The 23,321-nt window shown below is 41.8% G+C and overlaps 1 protein-coding gene across 8 annotated transcripts in view; it reads left to right on the plus strand.

The window, feature by feature from the left end:
- MFHAS1 (multifunctional ROCO family signaling regulator 1) overlaps positions 1 to 23,321 on the plus strand; it is a 116,631-nt gene that overhangs the window by 16,072 nt on the left and 77,238 nt on the right. The window contains exon 2 of one of the 8 annotated variants that reach the window (XM_060136453.1): positions 21,461 to 21,778. The exons of the other annotated variants lie outside the window; for them this stretch is intronic. Coding sequence (XP_059992436.1) covers positions 21,461 to 21,483 — 23 coding nt within the window. The 3' untranslated portion in view covers positions 21,484 to 21,778. Of the gene's footprint in view, positions 1 to 21,460; positions 21,779 to 23,321 lie in introns of those variants that run through there. 8 annotated transcript variants of the gene reach the window in all.

Raw genomic sequence — 23,321 nt, forward strand, 5'->3', positions numbered from 1 at the left:
TTACCAGATTAGGCAGACACGTGTACCATACGTTTATGAGCTGGATGCTGTCATCAATCACTGTTGGGTACCTTCTGTAAACAGAAGTCTGTACCAAACTGGGATTTTTAGGAGAATAAAATAAAATACCTGGCTGTGGTCATGAGGAGCTGAGATGGGATTTTGGTTGATGTAGTTGTTGACTCTGGTACATATGGAATCTGACTATATATGGAGAAATTCATTGCATGTTTGAGGAATGACTGGAAAAAACTGGCTTTTGATTTTCTAGAAGAAAATGTCATATGGAAAAAAATCAGGTATAATTTTGAATTTGCTTGACATAGTCATTCTTTTCAGTTATCTACAGTTTAGATCATTTGTTTGCAAGAAATCTCGGGCAGATCTCGAGAGGATGCTGAAAAAGGAAAAGGCATTGTTTCTGAGGATTTCTCAAAACTTCCAAAACTAATCAGCCTTTTAAGAGGAGGGAAGTGCCTCCTCTTCAGGAATCTTTTACATGTTTCAGAGTCGTTTATGGATTTGCTTCTGTTTTGAGAGGGATTGCCATCAGCAGTGACTTCTGAACCCCAAAGACTGCGTGAACACTGCCTCCAAAGACAGTCTAAATTAAATCGGGTACTGCCATATTAAAAAGATATGGCTGGGCTTCCCTGGTGGCGCAGTGGTTGAGAGTCCACCTGCCGATGCAGGGGACGTGGGTTCGTGCCCCGGTGCGGGAAGATCCCACATGCCGCGGAGCAGCTGGGCCCGTGAGCCATGGCCGCTGAGCCTGCGCGTCCGGAGCCTGTGCTCCGCAACGAGAGAGGCCACAACAGTGAGAGGCCCGCGTACCGCAAAAAAAAAAAAAGATATGGCTGCTGTTTAGAGATGTCTTTGTTGAGGGACACTTTGTTGGGGTGGTTTACTATTCTTAGCATATTAAATGTTGAGAGAATTAAAGAGTTAATTTTCTTGGGTCCTCCCCGCTCCTAAAATGAAGCATGTGATCTGAACATTGTATCAGTACTGTGTTACAGTAGTAGTGAATTTGGAGGTAGTAGAACACGCCTCCCTTTCTTTGTTTCCTTTTTTTTTGAAAAGTGGATGTTTAGAAAAAAGGTAATGGAGAAGGAAAATATGAAATCAAAACAATATTTCTCCTAGGTACTGTTGTTTTATGAACTTTATTACTGTTCCCATGAGATTCTTATTTTTCATGCCATAGAGGTTATTATTGTATTAATCATCACATCAGTCATTCTAAGGGTATAGGGTTGGGAGAAAATAAGATAATCGGTGACACTGTTGAGTTCCTGTCATGTTCTAGAGACAGTGCTAAGTGCTTCTTATGGGTGAGCTCACTGAATCCCCCCAGCAACCCTAGGGGGTCGATATTGTCACTGTCCTGACTTTCAGGGGGAGAAATTGAGTATCAGAAAGTTAAGTGAGTCCCCCAGAATTAGAACACTCTGGGATTTCAGCCCCGACCCTCTGCTTCTACCCTCTGTCCTGCTCTGCCCCTCGGGGTCAGGTTGCCCACTGCCCTCCAGGGTACACAAACTCACCTCTGTCCCCCTCTTTCCTAGACATCCATTCTGTGTCACTGCGTGCTGTTCACTGTCTCAGTGTTGGACATACAGGGTCTGGTAAGGCATGGGACCTGCCCACGCAGAGGTCAGCAGAGGTCATGGTCAGGTGCCAGTGAGAGGTATGGTCTCAGAGAGGGGTTCCTGAAAGGGCTGCATTGCAACTGAGTGTGATTTCCAGTCCCAGTCAATCACATGGAGAAGTGGGGAAGGGTATTTCAGATTAGAATGTCTCTTAAAAAGGCGGAGGGCGTTCAGATAGATCAGCAGGCCGTGCCTGGGGATGGGTGTGTGTGCACAAAAGCAGTTAGCAGTTGTCATAAAGAAGAGGCTTCTTGATGGTAAGTATCATTTATGGACTGGTCAGAGTTTGCCAGTGGCCACTGCTGCCCCGTGAGCTAGAGTTTTGGGAGCTCTATCGGAGCTCATTCCTTGTCCATCAGGCAGGGCTCTGTCGAGACCATGGAGGGGATTTACGGCTCAGAGAGCTGGAGGGTGGTTTCAGATGATTTGCTCAGACTCGCGATCAAGTTACTGTCGGGCTGACAGAGCACCTGTCCTGTGTGATCCCTGGCTAAGCGTGCCCCTGGTCCGGTTCTCTGGTCTGAGTCCAGAGAGAACACGCACGTTGGCTGCTCCCCCAGCCAGATGGCTGCATGCCTCTGCGATCACTAGGAATGTATCCAGAACATCGATTTTCCTGACTTGAAATCTTACCGTAACAGATCCTGCAATAAAGGCGAATTTAGCTGTAACACAATTAGCATTTTATTCTGGACTGGGTTTCCCTGTCTTTACTTTGGGCTTTCTTGTGACACCACAGACTGACTGCAAATACTGTTCTTTTAATTAATTTTGCACCGATGGAACAGGATATTTTGTGCACTTTGTTTGGACTCCACTTACCACGCTGTGATGGCGTCTTCTTGCACCTTTCATCATATCACCACTGGAGTTTGTCTTCCCCGGCCTCTCAATTTATCAAAATATACTTAGTTACATTTTAGTTGAAATCCTAGGAGGTGCAAGATATTAAAAAACTTTGTTTTGTTTATATTTGCTTAATAGTTTGACTTGAAACACTTGGAATTTTGTGTTGCATTTGAAAACGGAAGCATTATAATATAGTGGTTATTTGCGAGGGCTCTTGAGATTCTGCTGGGTTCGAATCCCTGTTCCACTTGTTAGCTGTGTGACTTTGGTTGTCATAATAGTTTCTGTCTCATAGGCTGGCCCTGCATGTTGAGTTAATACAAGTAAAATGCTTTGAACAATGCTTGACGTATGGCAGGGCTCCCTTAGGTATTAGCTGCTGCAGCGGATGTTTCTACCATTATTCCAGAAAGCACAAGTCTAAAGATCTATTTGGAAATCTGATAAGCTTATGGATAAAAGTCTTTTTTCATAGGAGTATAGTACAGTGTGATTCCTATTCATGAATACCTTATGCTTTTTTCAAAATGCATTTTTCCCGTTATTAAAACATTTGCAAACTTGGAGTATAAAGGGGAAAAAAATACTCATAGTTGGTATCTAACATAATTACACATTTTGCTCTATTTCTTTTCAGCTTTTTTCCCTTTAAGTTTAGGTTTATTAAAATGTGATAATCATATTTTATAAATAATTAAAAAATTTTTAACCTAAGCTACCATGAGTATGGTTTCATGTTATTAGTAGCTACACAGTAATTATAAATGCTTGCATAATAGTACCTCAAGGAAATGTTTACCTTTGTTTATTTAAACATTAGACACTTGAGTAGTTTCAGGTTTTGTTGTTATGAGTAATTCTGTGATGACTGTACTTCTTTATAAAAGCTCTTATTTGGGCAGTAATCCTAGAAACAGACTCATTGAGTCAAAGGCAAAGAATGTCTAAGGTTCAGTACGTGCTTATGTTGCTTTTCATTTGAGGAACACTGTGCTACCTGCATAGGATTCTAGAATGATTTCACTGCATTTCCTCAGCATTGGGTATCATCTTAAAAATGCACTAACAATGAATGGAAAACAATATATCACTGATAGATCAAATTTTAATTAGGGAACATGCATGTTTTCCTCTATGAATGTTGCCTAATTGTGTTGCTTCTTTTGTGAATTGTCTGATCATGTCTTTTGGGATCATCTTATTGGTATTTTTTTTTTAATCACAGTGATTTCTTATAATCATAGAGTTCAGTTTACGTTAACACTTTATATATGAAAGATGATAACCTTTTGACTATCAAACTGTCAGGGAGGGGAACACTTCCCTCTACCCATTTTGGTTCTTTTGGCTGGTCTAATAATTAAGTTGACACAAGGCAGATTAAAAGGAGGAAAAAAAACAAATTTAATTTCATACGGATGGGGGTGCTATAGATAGGGGACCTAAGAACTGACCAAAGCAGGCTGTTTGTATACCTTTTAGACAAAGAAACAATAAATTTGTGAAGAACTGACAAGATAAACTTAGGCTTGGGTACTAATTAATGAAGAAGCTAAGCAGAGTTTGTTTATACAGCCTTCTCTACCTTGAGTTCCCTATCTCTGGCGATTAGAATATCTCTACTTTCGGGGTTGGGACAAAGGAGGGTCAGAGTGTCCTTCTTGTAGTGGCTGTTTAACTTTAATTCAAAATAGTATGTCAAAGTGGCATATTTTGGGGTGGCCTGCCCTGACCCCCATCATCCTTAAGGTGTTTTTGCCTTTTCGATGTTTAAAAAACTTAGGATGTTTTGAAGTTTTAAATTTCATTTGATACAATGTATTGATAGCTTCCTTTGTGATTGAATGAAATACCATTACTATTTTTCTGAATATAGAGAAGTAACAGAAGGGATCACACAGTGAACCATAATTCTTTACCCATATAACGTCTACTGACCATAAAAAAGTAATACCTGTACGTGGATGGTATATTCAACAGCAAAAACCCCTCTCACCCCCCTCCCCGAGGCCCCTTTCTCCTCAGTAAACTGTTTCTTGTTATTGCTTTCAAGGAAAATAAAACATGTATTTGCAAATATTTTAACCTGAAAGAGATCATGCTGTAGTCATTGCTCAGCACCTTGCTTTTGGTCACGTAAAATATATTTTGGAGATGTTTCCATATGAGCAGTTATAAACCTATTGTGTGTGTGTACATACATATATAGCATAATATTCTACCAATGGATGTACTGTTTAGTTAGTCCTATATTGACAGACCTTTGGTTCTTTCCAGATTATTTTATAGATTTTTTTTTTTTTTTTCTCTTGGTACGCGGGCCTCTCACTGTTGTGGCCTCTCCCATTGCGGAGCACAGGCTCCGGACGCGCAGGCTCGGCGGCCATGGCTCATGGGCCCAGCCGCTCCGCGGCATGTGGGATCATCCCGGACTGGGGCACGAACCCGTGTCCCCTGCATCGGCAGGCGGACTCTCAACCACTGCGCCACCAGGGAAGCCCTATTTTATAGATTTTAAACTAAGTTCTCCACCTTCCAGAATTTTGAGAAATACTCAATTTTATTTCCTTCAGGGTTGGTGATCCCTCTTTGTGTTCAGGACACTGTCGAGATGCAATTAGAAAAAGACAAATCTCTGAGTCAAATGATGGGACTTAAAAAGGGGCTTGGGAATGATAAAAGCTTAACTCTGTCATTTAAAATAAGGGTAATCTTTTTAATTGGCTTCTGTGATGCCTAGTGGAATACCATTGTTTGCAGCATAATTATGCATTTCCCAGCTTAATTCATCCATTATAACATGATGTAATGTTTAGACATACATAGCAATAATTACAAATCTCGCATATCTTCAGATAAATATACCACTGATCAAAAGAAGACAGTGGCAGCACGAATAGTGCTGTGTCCATGGGAGACACTAATGAAAAATAATTGATAATGAACCGTATCTCATTGGCTCAAAACATTGCTTGGTAGAAACATGCCTTTCTATCCCAACTGTCATGTAGAGGCCAGTCCCCCTGAGCCAGCGGGGCCATTTTCACTTCTGCCCCGTAACTAGCCCCAGAGTTCCACACCATTGTATTTTCTAGACCTCAGCTTCGTGTGTTATGCACAGATGTGCCCTGGATATTTTATCCTGGGACCAGTAGGGGTCAAAATTTAAGAGATTATCCGAACTGTCTGCTTCTCTGTGTGTGTGTCATGAATAAAGAATGGGTCTAACCCAGCCCACTAAAATGTGTTTGACCTGGAAGAACAGTAAACAATTAAATCCTGGAATGAAGTGGCTTGTGTGTTTAAAAGCTACTTAGTTGTGTATTTTGCTTAAAGCAAACAAAATCATCATCACTCAGGTTCTTGGAGAAAAGAGATTGTTCACAGGGTCCAATGAAGTGTTTGGTCTTTAAAATCCTCCTTCTTATAGTAAATGTCCAAATTGGTTCAGACAGCATGGAGGGAAAGAGGAAGCCACGTTTTCTGAACATGTTATTAAAGCAAATATTGGCTGGGATTCTTGACTCACCTTAGCTGTACATCGACATGGCATAGCTGAGGTGCCTTTGATTCAGGGGGCTTGTTACAGGTGAATCACATGGGGAAGAGCTAAAAAGAGAGATGGGAATTTTCTAGAACGCTGTGATGCCCCAAACAGCTCACTGGTCTCCTGAGAGCTGGGTCATTTCGTGTCCAGGTTACAGAAACAAAAAATGAGATGCGAAGCCCCTGTAGGAGGATGCATCTGTCTCCTTTACTGACACTACTCACCCCCAGATGGCTAGTGAGTGGCATGGCCCTGGTTGTGCCCCCCTCTAGTTTGGGGCAGGTGTTCTTTTGAATTTCTTTCTTTTATTAAGCCTCTGCGGCTATGTATGCCTTCTCCCCTCCCCGAGAAAAACACACATGCTCACCCTCTGGTTACTGTTAATGTAATGTGCATTCCCACTGGCTAGTACCTCGTTTCCATCTTTTTATTCTTGGTGTAGGGAGAAGGAAAATTCACTAATTTTCTGTTTGGTCATTTCAGGAATTTGCCTCTGGGGCTCTTGGACCAGGCTTTCCTGTAGCCACACAGAGTTTATTGGGTCTGTGTTAGCCTCTCAACCACTTCTTGAAAACTGTTGATGCCGCTGAGCCTTGACTGTGTGACAGGGCGTAGCATTAAAATCTCACCCAAATAACGTCCCAAATGATGGCGTCTTGTTGATTACCAGGGCTGTTAAAATTTTTTTGCTGAGCCGAAAAAAACAGGTGACTGTTTCCAGGAATTGAAAAGCTGCTGCACACCCGGTCCCAGGTGTTCCGTGAAGGTTGGATCACTCATGTCATCCCTTTTTACAGTCCATAAATCTTCTGATTTATTTTGCCATCTGGGATTCAAGACATTTTTATTCGTGGGGGGATTTCCATTGAAATCAGAGCCCGCTGTCAAGCAGGAGAAAGAATCAGGAATTAGAATGGTGTACATTGTTCTTTGTTAGAAAAGGACCCTCGTTCTTTGGTTGTAGACAAATATTTGCTTTTGCAGAATCTAGTGGTGTGTCGGTGCCTTTGTTCGCATCCATGCGACAAGCACGCTCTCTCGCCTTCTAAGGACTCAGGTGCACACCGGGCGCAATCTGATAATGCTTGGAATCTGGGTGTGTGCTACTGAAAGTACGAATACCTTTCTGCTTCCTACTCCTCTGACTTAGCTAATTTCTGTAATGGGACAGATCTTTATCCCAAGGAGTCTACATAGTTTCCTACGGAGGGTGATATTGGAAAAAATGTCCCTTTAACTATAGCTAGAGATGAATATTGCCATTTCTTGTGTTATGCTAAACCAGCATCAGAGCAAGAGGCCTTACATCTTTTATCTTTCCAAGCCAGTGGATTAGGGAGGAAAGAAGCCTGGATCTCTGGAAAGCCACCCTGAACCTCAGTTTCTTCATCTGTGAATGAGGAGAAATAATTCTAACACTTCCTAAGCATTCGCTCTTGCTATCACAGCCTCCTCAGATGTTATGAGTATTTAAACGAATTCATGCACGCCAAGGGTCCAGAGTAGTTTTTAACCACATAGTATTGGGTTGGCCAAAAAGTTCGTTCAGGGTTTTCCTTAAGATGCGATGAAAAACCCGAACGAACTTCTTGGCCAGCCCACTACATGTTAGCTCATGATCCCTGTTTCCAGGGGAGGAACTTGGTTGGGTACGTGTGGCAGGGCCCAGGCTGTCCTCCAGAACCTACGTTCTCTGCCACCACCCTATACTGTCTCTCAGGAGGATGATAGCTTTCCACCTGCCATGAACGGGTGGTTGGTTGAATGAAAAATGGAATAACATGTGCGAAAGACGTGTGTTTAACTCTGCAGTGACAGACTGTAAGCGTTAACTGGGAATCTACAGTGACGATAGGGCGGGTGATGGGGAGTCCGGGGTCAGTAGGCCTTGATCCCAGGAAGCTGCAGTTTAGGGAAGTGGTGCACACAGTAAATGTACAGTTGCAGTGCTGTGTAATAAATGCCAAGTTAAAAAAGATCTCCAGGGGCCAGGAGAGGCCTGAGGAGGGGAGCTCTCTGGAACCCCATGGGTGGGGTTGGATGGATGGGAGCAGGTCTCTAGCTGAGTGGAGGTGATGCTAGAGGACTTTCTGCAAACCACCAGGTCCCCTGAAGTGCGATGGAGCTGGGACGGGGAAGGGGGTCGCACAGATTATCAGGAGCCAGTTCTTGTACTTATCAGTGCACATGCCATGTCAATATTTTTTAGCCTATCTACCTGATAAGCTAAAATTCTTGGCAGAATTCTTGGCAGCATGATATAAAGCTAAAATATTTTTAGTTGATTTGATGATTTTTTTTTTTTCCCCTAGGGTGAGAAGGGTCAGATGGGGGAAGTGTCAAGTGTACCTTTTGTAAGACCACTCAGGGCAGCGGCATGGAAGATGGACGTGAATGGAGTGGGAATAGAGTCAGGGGATCACTCTGAGGTCATTCAGGCGTTATATGATATGGGACCCCAGGCAAGTCCCTAGGAATGAAGGAAACAGTCCCGGATGTGAATGAGGGCCTCTCCGCCTGGCTGGGAGCTCTTGGGCGAGCTAAGTACGTCTCTGGGCCTCACTTTCCTGTCAAGCTAAGTACCTCTTGGGGCCTCACTTGCCTGCCATGTCTCTTTGATCGGGTGTACGGGATGGGATGGATTTTAACCACAGTGAGAAGAAAACTGGGGCGTTTATTTTTAAAACAGAAAGCAGAAGTGATTTGATAAGATTAATTTCAACAGAACTGATACATGTTGCCTGCTGGCTTAATAGTTTTATTAGGGCTTCCTCCCTATGACGGAAACCAAGTGAATTCTAGTAGATGTGTCGTCTTAGGTTTGTAAGTAATGTCATTTGCAGAAGAGTAAAGTTCCCCATTTGTTCCTCAATTTGGAAGGATCGTGTAGAAATCAGCAACTTTAAAAATACCCAGCAACCTTTCACCACTTTAAAATATTGAAAGGACAAATGATGCTGATGGCGGCTGGCCGGGCATCATGAATTATGGATGTGGCGTGCCCTGGAGCTCTTTATGGCTGTGCATGACGAATCATCTTTTGTTCTAGCTTATTTTCATTGGGGTGCTTGTAAAAGAAGAGGTCAAAGCCAATGCATTAAAGAGATCTGTTTGGGGCAGGATGATCGTTTTTTGCCATCCTGTTCTGTTAGTTGCTTTCGTTGGCGCTTTGTTTATTCATTATCAAATTGGTCCCCAGTAGGGTGGGATCTGGGGACAGTGGAGGAGGACCCCCTGTGGAGTTAACAGCTGCGGGTCAGGCTAATGATAGAGCGGGGGCTCGCACACCCCTTGTTGGTTCCCTGCGTCTCTAAAGCAATTCTCTTCCTGCTGCCTTCTTTCTCTGAGCTGCACCCTCTTTAAATTCTTCAAGGCAGTGGGCCGCCACGAAGTAAAAACGGGTTTATGCTCCGTATAAAAGCAGGTGAGGCCTTAAGCACTTTATAACCTGATAATAGTAAAATAAAATAAATTGGAATAAATTATTCACATGCCCATGATCTTTTCTCCCACTAATTTTCTCTAGACTCTCAATGCAATTAGAGAGGATTAAAAAAACATGAAACACAGCAGAAAATTAGTTGGTGCTCTTTTTTCCCCCTCCTCTCCCCTCCCCTGGCCAAGATTCCTTTAGAATCTGAGTATGCTATCCAAGGTACCATTTAAATTTCATACATGAAGTCATGATGACTGTAAGTGGAAGCTGGTGGTCACATTGCTTATTTTGGTCATTCATATCTCCTTTCTGTAGTGAAAGCGCTACCTACTTTGTGAGGGCCGAGCCTCCCAGACACAGATATCAGGCCTGGCTCATCCAGAATCAATTAGAAAAGGTCTACCCACCGCATTTCGTTTGTGGTTAGGTGAGCCGTCTCATCTGCCCTAAGACGATCGATTGTGGGATGCTCAGAGGCAAACATCGGAATAGTTGGGAGTGGCTCCAGGGCCCACGGCTGCCTCTGGAAGTGCACATCTACCGAGGGCCGGTCTGTGTATTCATCAGAGTTCCAGTGTAGTCAGATGCAAAACGTTGGGGCTATTCTGATTTCAGTGGTTAATTACGGTTTTAGCTCATACTAAAATTAAAAAAAAAAATCTTTGCAGGAAAAACTATTTAACTCAGTTTGTCTATATTATTAACTAAAAGACATAACACAGTGTGCATGCAATGTAGAGAAATGGGATAACGCCTGGAGGTTCCACATAGGTAGAAATTTGTCTGCATACGCATCCACTTAATCCTGTATTCATTCAGCAGAAATTCACGGAGGCCTCCCAGCAAGGGCCGGGCACCAGGGGACTTCCAGCAGGAATCACGCTCAGGGCCTGTCCTCAAGGACCTTGGTCCAGAAAGGGAGATGAGGCTTAGGCACCACTATGAGACATTGTAAAATGGGTCTAGACCCTGTGCCATGAGAATTCGGTAGAGAAAGAGACTCCTTCCAACTGAGTGGGTCATGGAGAAACTAGAATTCCACTTACAGGTGGTGGGAAAGGCATGTTGTGAACAAAGAATTTACAAATGGTCCTTTTTTCTTCTAGGTCTTTTTCATCAATCAAATCCCTGGGCTTTTAACCTGTTAGCTAAAAAAGTGCAGTAATTCATAATTTCTGAATTACTATTAGCCCGTTCTCATGTCATGATACTTTGCATTGCTTTTCAAATCCTGGGATTGAAATAATAATAAAAGAGTAGGAACACTGATTATTTAAATTTTTTTTCTATGCGATACATACAGGGGACATGATGTACCTCCTTTTATTTTTACGCTATTTTTGGAACGTTTATTTTCTTTGCTATCCTAGGAACAGTTAAAGGCGTACTTCCAGTAGTGTGAGATTACATTTTTAATTTGTGCTATAAACGTGGAACGGTTTATATGGTGAAGAATTCAGTGGGTCTACCTACACTATTGACCATTGTGATTTTAATAAACCATAGCCTTTGTTTAATTGCATTCTCTGCTAGCACAGACTTGAAGAGCTCAATCCATCTGCTTTATTGTCGTTTCCTTCTATCGAGTCCTGTTTTGTTTCCCCTTCTCTACTATACGAATGCGTCTTAGTAATACAGGAAATATTGTGACTGTATTATGTGAAGCTGAACCGTATGCTGAAAGTAGATCATACCCAGCCATTTCTCTCTCTCTCCCTCTTTTTGCTCAGTATCACCTTCTAAATTTATAGTTATTTGCAAATGATGGGATTATACTTTCAGGATTGTCTTGTATCAGATATGTAGCTCCCCATTCTCTAAAGAAGCCTTATTATGCAAATTAGATGCATTTTCTTGATTCATGAATTCATATCGTGATTTTATTTGGGGATTCCTCGAGGTAATCGCTTACTTGGGTGGTTCAGAAGACGGGAGAGATCCAAGTCATACAGTGAACATTTTCCATCACATAAAGGCAGTTCTATCTTCCGCAGAAAATCAATGAAGCAATCACTGTGACAATATGTTGGAGACTGGAGAAAGAAGATCAATCAGTGGTCATTTAGGATCACTGTTCCTTTTTCCCAACTCTAAGAGTGATCTTTGCTGGGTAATCACAGAGCCCTCTTCTAGGTCCCCATTTAAATGCCTCAGTTTTATCCTCTGAAAAAACAATGATCAGGTAGGAGAGCGCTTGGGGCAGGCAAAGGCACTTTACCTGGAAGTGGGTAAAGAGCTTCCCCAGGTTCCTTGGGAATATTTTTCTATTTTCCTGCTTCAAGAAAGAGCATAATAAAAATACTTCAGCAGGAAGTAAAGCTCTCCCCAAATTGCTAAGTCCCGGGAGACCCAGGATTGGAGCATCTTCGCTATCAGCTCCTTTTGAGGCTGACACGTCGGTGCTTCCTTGCAAAAGTGAGCTCAGCAGGGCGTGGAGGACGCCAGCTCTGCAGTGGAAGTGGTCCCTGTCCTTATTGCCCTGTGTTCCCCAGTAAACTAAGAGGACCCCAGCTCTCTATAATAACCAGGCTTCTGACCCTTTTTTGGCCTTTTTGGACTATGAAAATTTAGTTTTTCTAAGATACTGAATGTCAATTTTGGGAACAAAAAGTAGTTGGATTAAGGGGCTATAGTTTAATAGTGGTAACTGGATTTTTTTTTTATTGATGTATAATTGATTTACAATGTTGTGTTAATTTCTGCTGTACAGCCAAGTGACTCAGTTACACATATACATTCTTTTTTCTGGTCTTTTCCATTATGGTTTATCCCAGACTCAATTTTTATATGTAATTACTAGGAATTTCAGAGGAGTCACAGGTAGCTCAACCTGGAGCAGCCTAAGATTTGACACCTGAGTGACTTAAATTGCACTCAGCAGCCACTTTCTAAAACGAAGAGAAGGTGTCCAGAGAGTCATTGATATCATGTGTCATCTGCTGTTTTTTGGCATGACTCCCCCCCTGCAGGGCTTTCCTGGACCGTGACCCTTGTTGAGTTAGCAGTCCTTCTGAGTTAAGGTAACTCGTAATCCCTGCCCTTACCAGCTTATACCGTTTGTCTGCCTTCCCTTTTTTTTTTTAAACATCTTTATTTGAGTATGATTGCTTTACAATGTTGTGTTAGTTTCTGCTGTATAATAAAGTGAAGCAGCTACATGCATACGTATATCCCCATATCCCCTTCCTCTTGCATCTCCCTCCCACCCTCCCTATCCCACCCCTCTAGGTGGTCACAAAGCACCGAGCTGATCGCCCTGTGCTATGCAGCTGCTTCCCACTAGCTAGCTATTTTACGTTTGGTAGTGTATATATGTCAATGTTATTCTCTCACTTCGTCCCAGCTTACCCTTCCCCCTCCCCGTGTCCTCAAGTCCATTCTCTACGTCTGTGTCTTTATTCCTGTCCTGCCCCTAGGTTCATCAGAACCATTTTATTTTAGATTCCATATATATGTGTTAGCATACGGTATTTGATTTTCTCTTTCTGACTTACTTCACTCTGTATGACAGACTCTAGGTCCATCCACCTCACTACAAATAACTCGATTTCATTTCCTTTACGGCTGAGTAATATTCCATTGTATATATGTGCCACATCTTCTTTAACCATTCATCTGTCGATGGACACTTAGGTTGCTTCCATATCCTGGCTATTGTAAATAGTGCTGCAATGAACATTTTGGTACATGACTCTTTTCAAATTATGGTTTTCTCAGGGTATATGCCCAGTAGTGGGATTGCTGGGTCATATGGTAGTTCTATTTTTAGTTTTTAAAGGAACCTCCATACTGTTCTCCATAGTGGCTGTATCAATTTACATTCCTACCAACAATGCAGGAGGGTTCCCTTTTCTCCACACCCTCTCCAGCATTTATTGTTTGTAGATTTTTTGATGATGGCCATTCTGACCGGTATGAGGTGATAACCTCATTGTAGTTTTGATTTGCATTTCTCTAATGATTAGTGATGTTGAGCATCTTTTCATGTGTTTGTTGGCAATCTGTATATCTTCTTTGGAGAAATGTCTATTTAGATCTTCTGCCCTTTTTTGGATTGGGTTGTTTTTTTGATATTGAGCTGCATGAGCTGCTTGTAATTAATCCTTTGTCCGTTGCTTCATTTGCAAATACTTTCTCCCATTCTGAGGGTTGTCTTCTCATCTTTTTTTATGGTTTCCTTTGATGTGCAGAAGCTTTTAAGTTTCATTAAGTCCCATTTGTTTATTTTTGTGTTTATTTCCATTTCTCCAGGAGGTGGGTCAGAAAGGATCTTGCTGTGATTTACGTCATAGAGTGTTCCACTTATGTTTTCCTCTAAGAGTTTTATAGTGTCTGGCCTTACATTTCGGTCTTTAATCCATTTTGAGTTTATTTTTGTGTATGGTGTTAGGGAGTGTTCTAATTTCATTCTTTCACATGTAGCTGTCCGGTTTTCCCAGCACCACTTATTGAAGAGGCTGTCTTTTCTCCATTATATACTCTTGCCTCCTTTATCAAAGATAAGGTGACCATATGTGTGTAGGTTTATCTCTGGACTTTCTATCCTGTTTCATCGATCTATCTTTCTGTTTTTGTGCCAGTACCATACTGTCTTCATTACTGTAGCTTTGTAGTATAGTCTGAAGTTCCCTGCCCATTTTTAATCATTGTATCCAGGAGTTTCCAATTCTGCCTTTTGAGTTTAGTTTCTTCAAGGAGAGCTAGGTTTTTATGAGGAAAGAATTTCTAAGCTTCTCATTTTTTGAAACTTTTTTTTTTTTTTTAACTTAGGTGGACTCTTAATTGACTTGTTTGGGACCTAGATATCCTTTTTAGTAGCTAATTCACACATAAAGGCAAAAGAAATCTCAAGTAATCTTTCGGATGAGAACATTTCAGTGCTGTGTTATATAACTTTATGATATCTCATCTTAGTTCCTGTTTTTCTTCCCTCCCTCCCTCCTTCCTTCCTTTATTCCTGTTTTCTTCTCTTTCTTTCTTTCTTTTTTTTTTTTTTAAACAGAGCCTAGAGCCTGTAGTTGAGTTTATCTTGGGATGCAACTGGGAAAATTCACTTTACCTGATAAAGAAAATAAACTTCAAAAGCATCTGGTAGATAGCTGGTACACATTACAGGAAGGGAATAGCTAATTTTATGCTGACTGTAGTTCTATAAGATGATGTAAATATGTTTGAATATTTTAGGGGAAAGAAATGTAAAAAGTGATTTCACCCAAACAGTTATTTGTGGTCTTCTGCATTTGGACCTGTCTGAAACACATCCAAGTCAACAGAAGAATATTGGGAATGTGAATTTGGTCCAAGGAATGTTGAACATATTTTTGCTATGTCATTTTCCGTATGAAGGCACTGTGTCACTAATGTGTGAGCTGGAGGGAAGAAGGGGCGGAGGAGTGGGGGCAGGGCCATCTTGTTGCACAGTTCCACTGCAGGCAGCATGAGCAGTGCCCCTGGCATCATGCCCTGAACAGCCCTCTTGGCCATTGGCAACAGGCCTGGTTGGCTTGTGGGTAGAAATATCTTTGTTCACTCATTTATTCATTTGTGGTTATAGCTGGTTAGGGGTGAAGTCCAAACTCAGAATGAACCAGGTCATAGCACCCCAGGGAAATCGGTCTCTAAGGCTGGCCATAGGGGTAGGAATCAGATGGTCAACACAGAGGTTAGCAACGTTTTGTTGATGTGGTCTGGAGAAATCTAAGGAGTAGAGACCAAGAGTCCAGGGGGTCATGGCTGGTAGAACAAGAGCATAAGTGAGAGCCTGTTGTTGGTGAGGTCAACTGGGTAGGAATTCTTTATGCCCCCACCTAAGCAGGAAGTAGATGAAGGGCTTTGAAGCTCCCTGGAATGTGTAGAAGGAGCCACTGTTAATTTCAGAAAGGGATGGGGGGGATGGAGTGGGCAACAGCATCAATTGGAGGTCTTATGCTGTATCCATGGGGAGTGAATTGTCCCATAGAGGATCAATCACCAGTTATTAAATTATTTAAAAATAGGTATTCTAAGTTGAGGGATTTATACTACCTGACTTCCTTTGAAGGAAGGAACTGCTGTGGTGACAGAAAGCAAATCAGGGGCTGATGGTGTGGGCAGGGGATGGACTACAAGGGAACTTTTGTGGGTGATGGAATGTTCCACATCATGATTGTGGTGGGGATGACAAGACTGGATTCTAAGTTGAGGGATTTATACTGCCTGACTTCAAAACTTCCTTTGAAGCTACAGTAATCAAGACAGTGTTGTATTGGTGTAAGGACAGATAAATCAATCAGTAGAACAGAATAGACCCATATATATGGTTAATTGATTTTTGACAAAGATACAAAATAATTCAGTGAGGGAGAGATAATATTTTCAAAAATAGTGCTGAAACAATTAGTTATCTGTATTCATAAAAATGAACCTTGACTTCTACCTTGTACCATACACACAAATTCACTTGAAATGAATCATAGGTCTAAATGTGAGAGCTAAGACTGTAAAATCTTATGAAGAAAGCGTAGGAGACTCCTATGCTTATGAAGAAAGCATAGGAGAAACTCCTGTGCTTACGAAAATTTTGCTATATAGGACTTAATCAAAATGCAAAACTTTTGGTCTTCAAAAGACCTGTTAAGAAAATGAAGAGGCCATCCATAGTTCAGGAGAAAATATTTGCAAAACGTATACCTGATAAAAACCAAAACAGAACTCTTACAAGTCATTAATTATAAAACCACATTAAAAACTGGGCAGAAGATTTGAATAAACATTTCCCCAAACAGAGTATATGAATGGCAAATAAGCATATTAAAAGATAGTAGCATCACTAGTCATTAGAGAAACACAAATTAAAACCCGTAGGAGATATAGCTAGCTACCCACCCGCTAGAATGGCAAAGATTGAAAAGACTGACCAGACAAAGTGCTGGTGAGGATTTGTAACAACTGGGGTTCTCCTCATTGCTGCTGGGAATGTAAAGTGGTGTAACCATTGGAAAACAGTTTGGTAGTTTCTAATAAATTTAAACATGCATTTACCATACAATTTAGCAATTTCATTCCTTGGTATTCACCCAAGAGAAATGAAAATCTGTGTTTATAAAAAGATTTATACACAAATGTTTATAATAGCTTTTTTCATAATGGCCAAATACTGGAAACAACTTGTCTGCTAAATAGATAAATTGTGGTATATTACTTAGCAATAAAAAGAAGTGAACTACTGATGAAACAGTGTAGATGAATGTCAAGAGCATTGTGCTAAGTGAAAGAAGCCAAACACAAAAATGTATGTACTTTTGGGCTTGAATCCAATTATAGGAAATTCTAGAAAGGCAAAACTGCTGTGGTGACAGAAAGCAAATCAGGGGTTGATGGTGTGCCCAGGGGATGGACTACAAGGGAACTTTTGTGGGTGATGGAAATATTCCACATCATGATTGTGGTGGGGATGACAAGACTGGATACGTTTGTCGAACTGCATCAACTATTACACTTAAAATTAGGGAATTTTATTATATGTAAATTATACCTCATTAAAGCTAATTTTAAAATAAGTTCTGGTTAAAATAATTCCTTCGATATCCTGAAACACATTTTTTCACATTAACGTGGTATGTGCCTTGTGATCCTATCCTTTGTATATGAATTTTTTTAAATTAATTTTTTAAAATTATTTTTATTTATTTTTGTCTGCATTGGGCCTTCGTTGCTGCGCGCGGGCTTTCTCTAGTTGCGGCGAGCGGGGGCTACTCTTCGTTGCGGTGCGAGGGCCTCTCATTGTGGTGGCTTCTCGTTGTGGAGCACAGGCTCTAGGTGCACGGGCTTCAGTAGTTGCAGCACCTGGGCTCAGTAGTTACAGCACGCAGGCTCTAGGGTGCACAGGCTTCAGTAGTTGTGGCACGCAGGCTCAGTAGTTGTGGCTCACAGGCTCTAGAGCGCAGGCTCAGTAGCTGTGGTGCACGGGCTTAGTTGCTCTGTGGCATGTGGGATCTTCCTGGACCAGAGATTGAACCCGTGTCCCCTGCATTGGCAGGCGGATTCTTAACCACTGCGCCACCAGGGAAGTCCTGTATATGAATATTTTGATAAGTGGAACATGTTATGAAGATACATCCAGATTTCCCACCTATGTTTGTGTGATTGGTTATATTCTATTATGTTGAACCATATGAAATTGTTGATATCCAGTAATTTTTGAACTGTAAAAGTGGCAATTTCCTGTTCAACTAAGAGGAGAAATTTTGTTTGTTTTCTAATTCATTGGAAAGACTTTTGGCAGTGGTTACAGCTCAAGATTATGTGGCAGTGGTCAAATTTCAAGAGTTTTGTAAGCCAAAAAGCCTAAATTTTTGTTCTAAGTTATGCATTTTCTTTTCCCTCATTTTGCTTTTTCAATTCAGTAGATGTTTCATGTATCTATCGCTCTTAGGGCATTACACTTGGAATTACAGTGGATGGATATAAAGATGAGTTTGTTGCCCTTGCCCGGAAGAATTTAGGTGATGAAATTAAAAGACATGTATAGACTTGGCCATAATCACGACTGTGAAACACAGCTCTTAGTCACTGCTGTCTCCATTGTAGTAATTATAGAAGGGTATTTGGATTTTCTTACTGAAGAAATAAGTGCTGTGGATGTGTATATATAAATCTATGTGCGTATGAGCCTAAAGAAAAACTAGAAACAAGGTCAGCAATTTGCATAATATTCGAGTCTGCCAAGAGCAAGCATCTCTTAACCTTTTTCAAGAAAAGTCTGTATTGTTTGCCGTTACTTAGTGGATGACCTCACACTGACTCTTTCTTTAGTTATCCATTGACTGTATTGAGCTGTTGGTCATAAGTGAGGTGAGCACTGCTTAAGAAGGTTTGCTTCTGGGTGTCTTTGTGGCCTTTTGTTTGGTGTGCAGAAGATGTGGGGAAAGTGGCTGTCACTTCATCCTAAGACTAAATTTCATTGTTCGTTGAGTTGGTGACAGGGGCCACACTACGCATCAAATGAAGAACCCTGGGAAACTTCTAAAGACGTATTCTAGAGCATTCAGTACAACACTGTGTCCAGGCTGGTCAACTCGATGCCCAGTTTTCTTAGGTTTCTGAGTGGAGACCCATCTGAGCAAAATGGAAAACAACAGAATGCATGCTAAATTTATGCCTCCTAACTCTGGTGTATTTCCTCCTTCTCTTTTCCTAAATAAGTCCAGGGGACTGAGAGGGCTATTCTTTTTATGTGGAGGGAAGCTATTCTAGCGGTCAGATGAGATTGTTGATAGTTGACACATAGCACATAGGCTGTTATTTTTGGACCTCTGCCCCAGAAGAGCATGTACCCAAGAAATGATGTTACATAAGTGGGATGGGTTTCCATGTTTTGTTCTGTGCTCTCTTTGTGGCGTCTCACAGCTGTTTGTGTGTGTTACCTCTGACAATAGCCTTTACTTTTGATCAAGGATTTGCAGTTCTCAGAGGGAGCAGGCATACTCAAATTAAGTACTGCAGTCGTTTTTTTGGTGCCATTGTGGGGCAGTGGAAGAGAGTCCATGGTTTGGAGCAGCCAGATGTGGCTCAGTCCTAGACCCTCCACCCTAAGGTGTATAATCCTGGGCAAGTTGTTTAATTTTGAGCTGCCACTTTCCTTATCTGAAAAGTGGGATTAATGCTGCTGTCACTTAAAACTGTTGAAAAATAGACACTAACTGCCAATATTCTTTTTAAAATAGTCTTTTAAAAATTATCATACAGAAAAAAAAATTATCATATAGTAAAATTGACTTTTTTCAGCATATAATCCTATGACTTTTAACTCATGTATAGATTCATGTAATCACCACTACAATCTAGGTACAGGAAAATCCTATTACCCCCCGAAAACTCCCTCCTGCTGACCCTTTATAATCACATCCTTCCTCCTTCACAAAGACTTGTTCTTGAAAAGGGTCATGGGGTACAAATCATGCTTAATTTATATTTCATATCACTCTAAACTTACGGAAATCTTTAGCTTATGACGAAAAAAACGCATATGTCAGGAATCACTTTTCTATTTGTGACAGGAGAACGTGCGTGTGTGTGCACACGCGTGTGATGCACAAAAAGAGCAACATGGAATTTTTTTCTTCTCCCTTCACCCCTTTCTTAGGAAATACTTACATAATCCTGCACATTGGAGAAGCTAAACTCCAGAAAAGTCTAATTCCCAAACGATGTCCTCTGCTTTGAGATTCTTTCTAATGAAATCATACATTAACATGAAATTTAACAAAATCGTGTTTGGTACCACATTTAACATCAGCTCCAACAAGGTTGTAAAATATACACTTTGTCTATAAAATCCTTCCATCTTTTGAGGCAGTCAGAGTTCTTTGAAAAATGGTATCTGCCCTAAGTTACTTGCAGTCTAATTTAAGAGACAAAACTAAGACAAGCCTTCCTGTCCCTTGTGAGTTGAATTGTACCCCGCCTCAAAAAAAAAAAAAAGACATATTGGAGTCTTAACCCCCAGTACCTCAGAATGTGATCTTACTTGGAGATAGAGTCATTATAGAAGTAAGTAAAAATGAAATCATTAGGGGCCATTAGGGTGGGCCCTAATCCAGTATGACTCCATGTCTTGATAAAAAGGGGAAATGTGGACTCAGAGACACGCACACAGGGGAAGGTACCATGTGAAGCGAAAGGCAGAGATTGGGGTGCTGCATCTATAAGCCGAGAAATGCCAAAGAACCAAAGATAGCCAGCACAGTGCAGAAGCTGGGGGAGGGGCACGGACCAGATTCTCCTTCACGACTCTCGGAAGAAACCACCCTGCCAAACGCCTTGATCTTGAACTTCCAGCCTCCGGAACTGTGAGAAAATACATTTCTGTTGTTTAAGAGTCCAGCTGGTGGTATTTTGTATGGCAGCTCTAGGACATTAATACACTGTCCTTAATAAAAACTGCCAATTTTCAATGGCGGTTTCTTGGTGTCTAGGAAGAAAGGACACTGGTATTTGGTAAATTTGGAGTGTCAGTGCTGATGACCACTCAGTATATGATGTGGACGTTTCCTGGTGCTGACACCTCCATGTGTAGAACACAGTATTTTCTTGACTCTTTTTTTTTTTTTTTTTTTTTTTGCGGTGCGCGGGCCTCTCACTGCTGTGGCCTCTCCCGTTGCGGAGCACAGGCTCCAGACGCGCAGGCTCAGCGGCCATGGCTCACGGGCCCAGCCGCTCCGTGCCACGTGGGATCCTCCCGGACCAGGGCACGAACCCGCGTCTCCTGCATCGGCAGGCGGAGTGTCAACCACTGCGCCACCAGGGAAGCCCTCTGCTTTACATTTTTTAAAAATGTGGTATTTGAAGGTCCAAATTCATAGGGCATATTTACATAATCTACTTAAAAATTCTCTGATCCCACTGAGACCTCCTGACCTTTCCACTTTTATATTTTCTTCCAGCCCCACTCATGTCCTCACTTCCTCACCCAGTTTAAACTGCGTGGCCCATTACTGACTATTCACCTCAGTTCCCTTAGCCCAGGTTCCATTCTGTGTTCATGTATTTGAACTCAGCTGCAGAAAAACAACCAAGGAAAAAAGCAGGCATAGGAAGAAACTTTCTCACCTTCCCACCACTACATTTACCAGCTGACTTGTGTGCACACCCATATGCCTGCTCCGCCTTGCCTGTTGTGATACATGAACCATCCCTGCCCTGGCCAGTTATTCGTAGGACACCTTCTACTCTCTCTACTCAGAAGCCCTTCATCCTACAGTGAGTGCTGCCCCCTCTCTCCTGCTTCACCAGTTTCCCCTCTACTTGATCAATCCTTCAGCAGATCATCAGACTGTAGCATGTCCTTTCTTAAAACAAACAATCAAAGCATGTTTTCACTTTATGGTCCATGCTAGCTGTTGTCTCTATCCTGTTTATAGTAAAGTTCCTTGAAAATGTTGTTCATCCTCCACATTTGTGTCCGTACTTCCCATTCCTTCTCTGAATCTCTTTCAGTCCAACTTTGTCCCCACGGTTGATCCAGAGCCGCTCTTGCCGTGGTCTCCAGTGATGTGCGTGTGGTCAGCTGTCAGTTCTCAGCGTGCCCTCCACTTGACCCCGCTGTTGTTCCCTCTGTTCTTCTGGAGATACTGCCTGCCCCAGGCATCCTGTTTCTTCACTGCTTTGGGGACATCATTTGCCCAGCTGGCTTCTTATCTAACTGGGTGCTTAGTCCCCTTTGCTGGATGTGCTTCCTCATCCCAGCATGAAGTGTCCCAGGCCACCAGGGATGGCTCCGGCCTCAGACTTCTGCTCTCTCTCCTCTAGGAGAGATTGGCAGAATTTTCTGAAAAAAGTCTTTTTTCAACAGATCTTTTAAGTGTTGTGGGCCACATAGTCTGTCACAGTTATTCAACTGTGGCACCCAGACAGCCCTAGATATTACGTAAATAAATGAGTGCGACTGTGTTCCAGTGAAACTATTCATCGACTCTCATATTTTAATTTCATATTGTTTTTATGCATCAAGAAATACTACTTTTTTACCATTTCAAAAATGTAAAAACCATTCTTAGCTCACAGGTCATGTAAAAATAGGCTGTAGCCTGTCATACAAAAATCAGCCGTAGTTTGCTGATACCTGCTCTACATCACAAAGTGATGTCATCCAACCTTGGTGTTACTGTATCACACATACGTAGATAAATGAAGAATGTATACTTTCAGCTCTAACTATTCCTTGAATTTCAGACTAACATATTCAGCTCCCTGTGTTATATCTCCACTTGAATGTCCAATAGGCATCTCATGTCTAAAACAGAGCTCTTGTTTTTTTTCTCCCCTCTCAAAGCTACTTCTCTGAGTGGGTTCAACTTTAGTAAAAGTACACGGGTAATGCAGCCATCCCAGATTGTGGTGGAAAGGAAGGGTAGGGATTCTGGAGTCAGACGTGTGTTCAAATTCCAACATTCTGCTCCTTGCTAGCTATGGGACCTTGAGAAAGTTACCTGCCTTCTCCCTCTCTTGAAATATGAAAAAGACCTACTTTAAAGGCATGCGAGGATGGCGAATACTGTGCCTGACCTATAATAGGCTCAGTAGATCATAGAAACTACAGTAAGAAGCCACCTATATGTAGATATCAGATGGAGAAAATTTTTATAGTTTATTTACATAATAGAATAAAGACAGCTTACCAAAGCAGAGTATAAATTAGAGAAAACGGACATTCAGATAGGTAAAATAATCGATCAGTTTCCAACTTGCACAGCTAGGGCAAGCCTGAAAACTGGACGTCTCATGAACCTCTGGCCAGTTTAGCTCTGTTGGAGGATGCTATGGGTTGAATTGTGTCCTCCTCAAATTCATATACTGAAGTCCTAAGTCCTGCTACCTCAGAGTGTGACCTTATTTGGAGACAGTCTTGACAGAGATAATTAAGTTAGAAAGAATTCCTTAGATGGGCCTATTTCAATCTGTCTGGCATCCTCATCTTAAAAAGGAGAAATCTGGAGACAGACAAGCAAACAGGGAAAACACGGACATCTCCAAGCCAAGGAGGGGGCCCGATTCAGATTCTCCTTTGAAACCCTCAGAAGGAACCAACCCAGCGGACACCTTGATTTTGGACTTCTAGCTTCCAGAACTGATACAATACATTTCTGTGGTTTAAGCCACTCAATTTGTGGTCCTTTGTTATGGCAGCTGCCGTGGGGCACTGATACAGGAAGGATCAGGTAGACTTCATGGTAGACTTCATTAGCTTGGGCACCGATATAGGAAGGATCAGGTAGACTTCATTAGCTTGGCTTCATTGGCTTGACTTACAATCTCTACTAACACTCGCAGTTGTTTTTCAGTGCCTCTAAGTTGTGCA

This window comes from Lagenorhynchus albirostris, chromosome 21 (genome assembly GCF_949774975.1).
Source record: "Lagenorhynchus albirostris chromosome 21, mLagAlb1.1, whole genome shotgun sequence".
In the NCBI taxonomy this organism is placed as follows: domain Eukaryota; kingdom Metazoa; phylum Chordata; class Mammalia; order Artiodactyla; family Delphinidae; genus Lagenorhynchus; species Lagenorhynchus albirostris.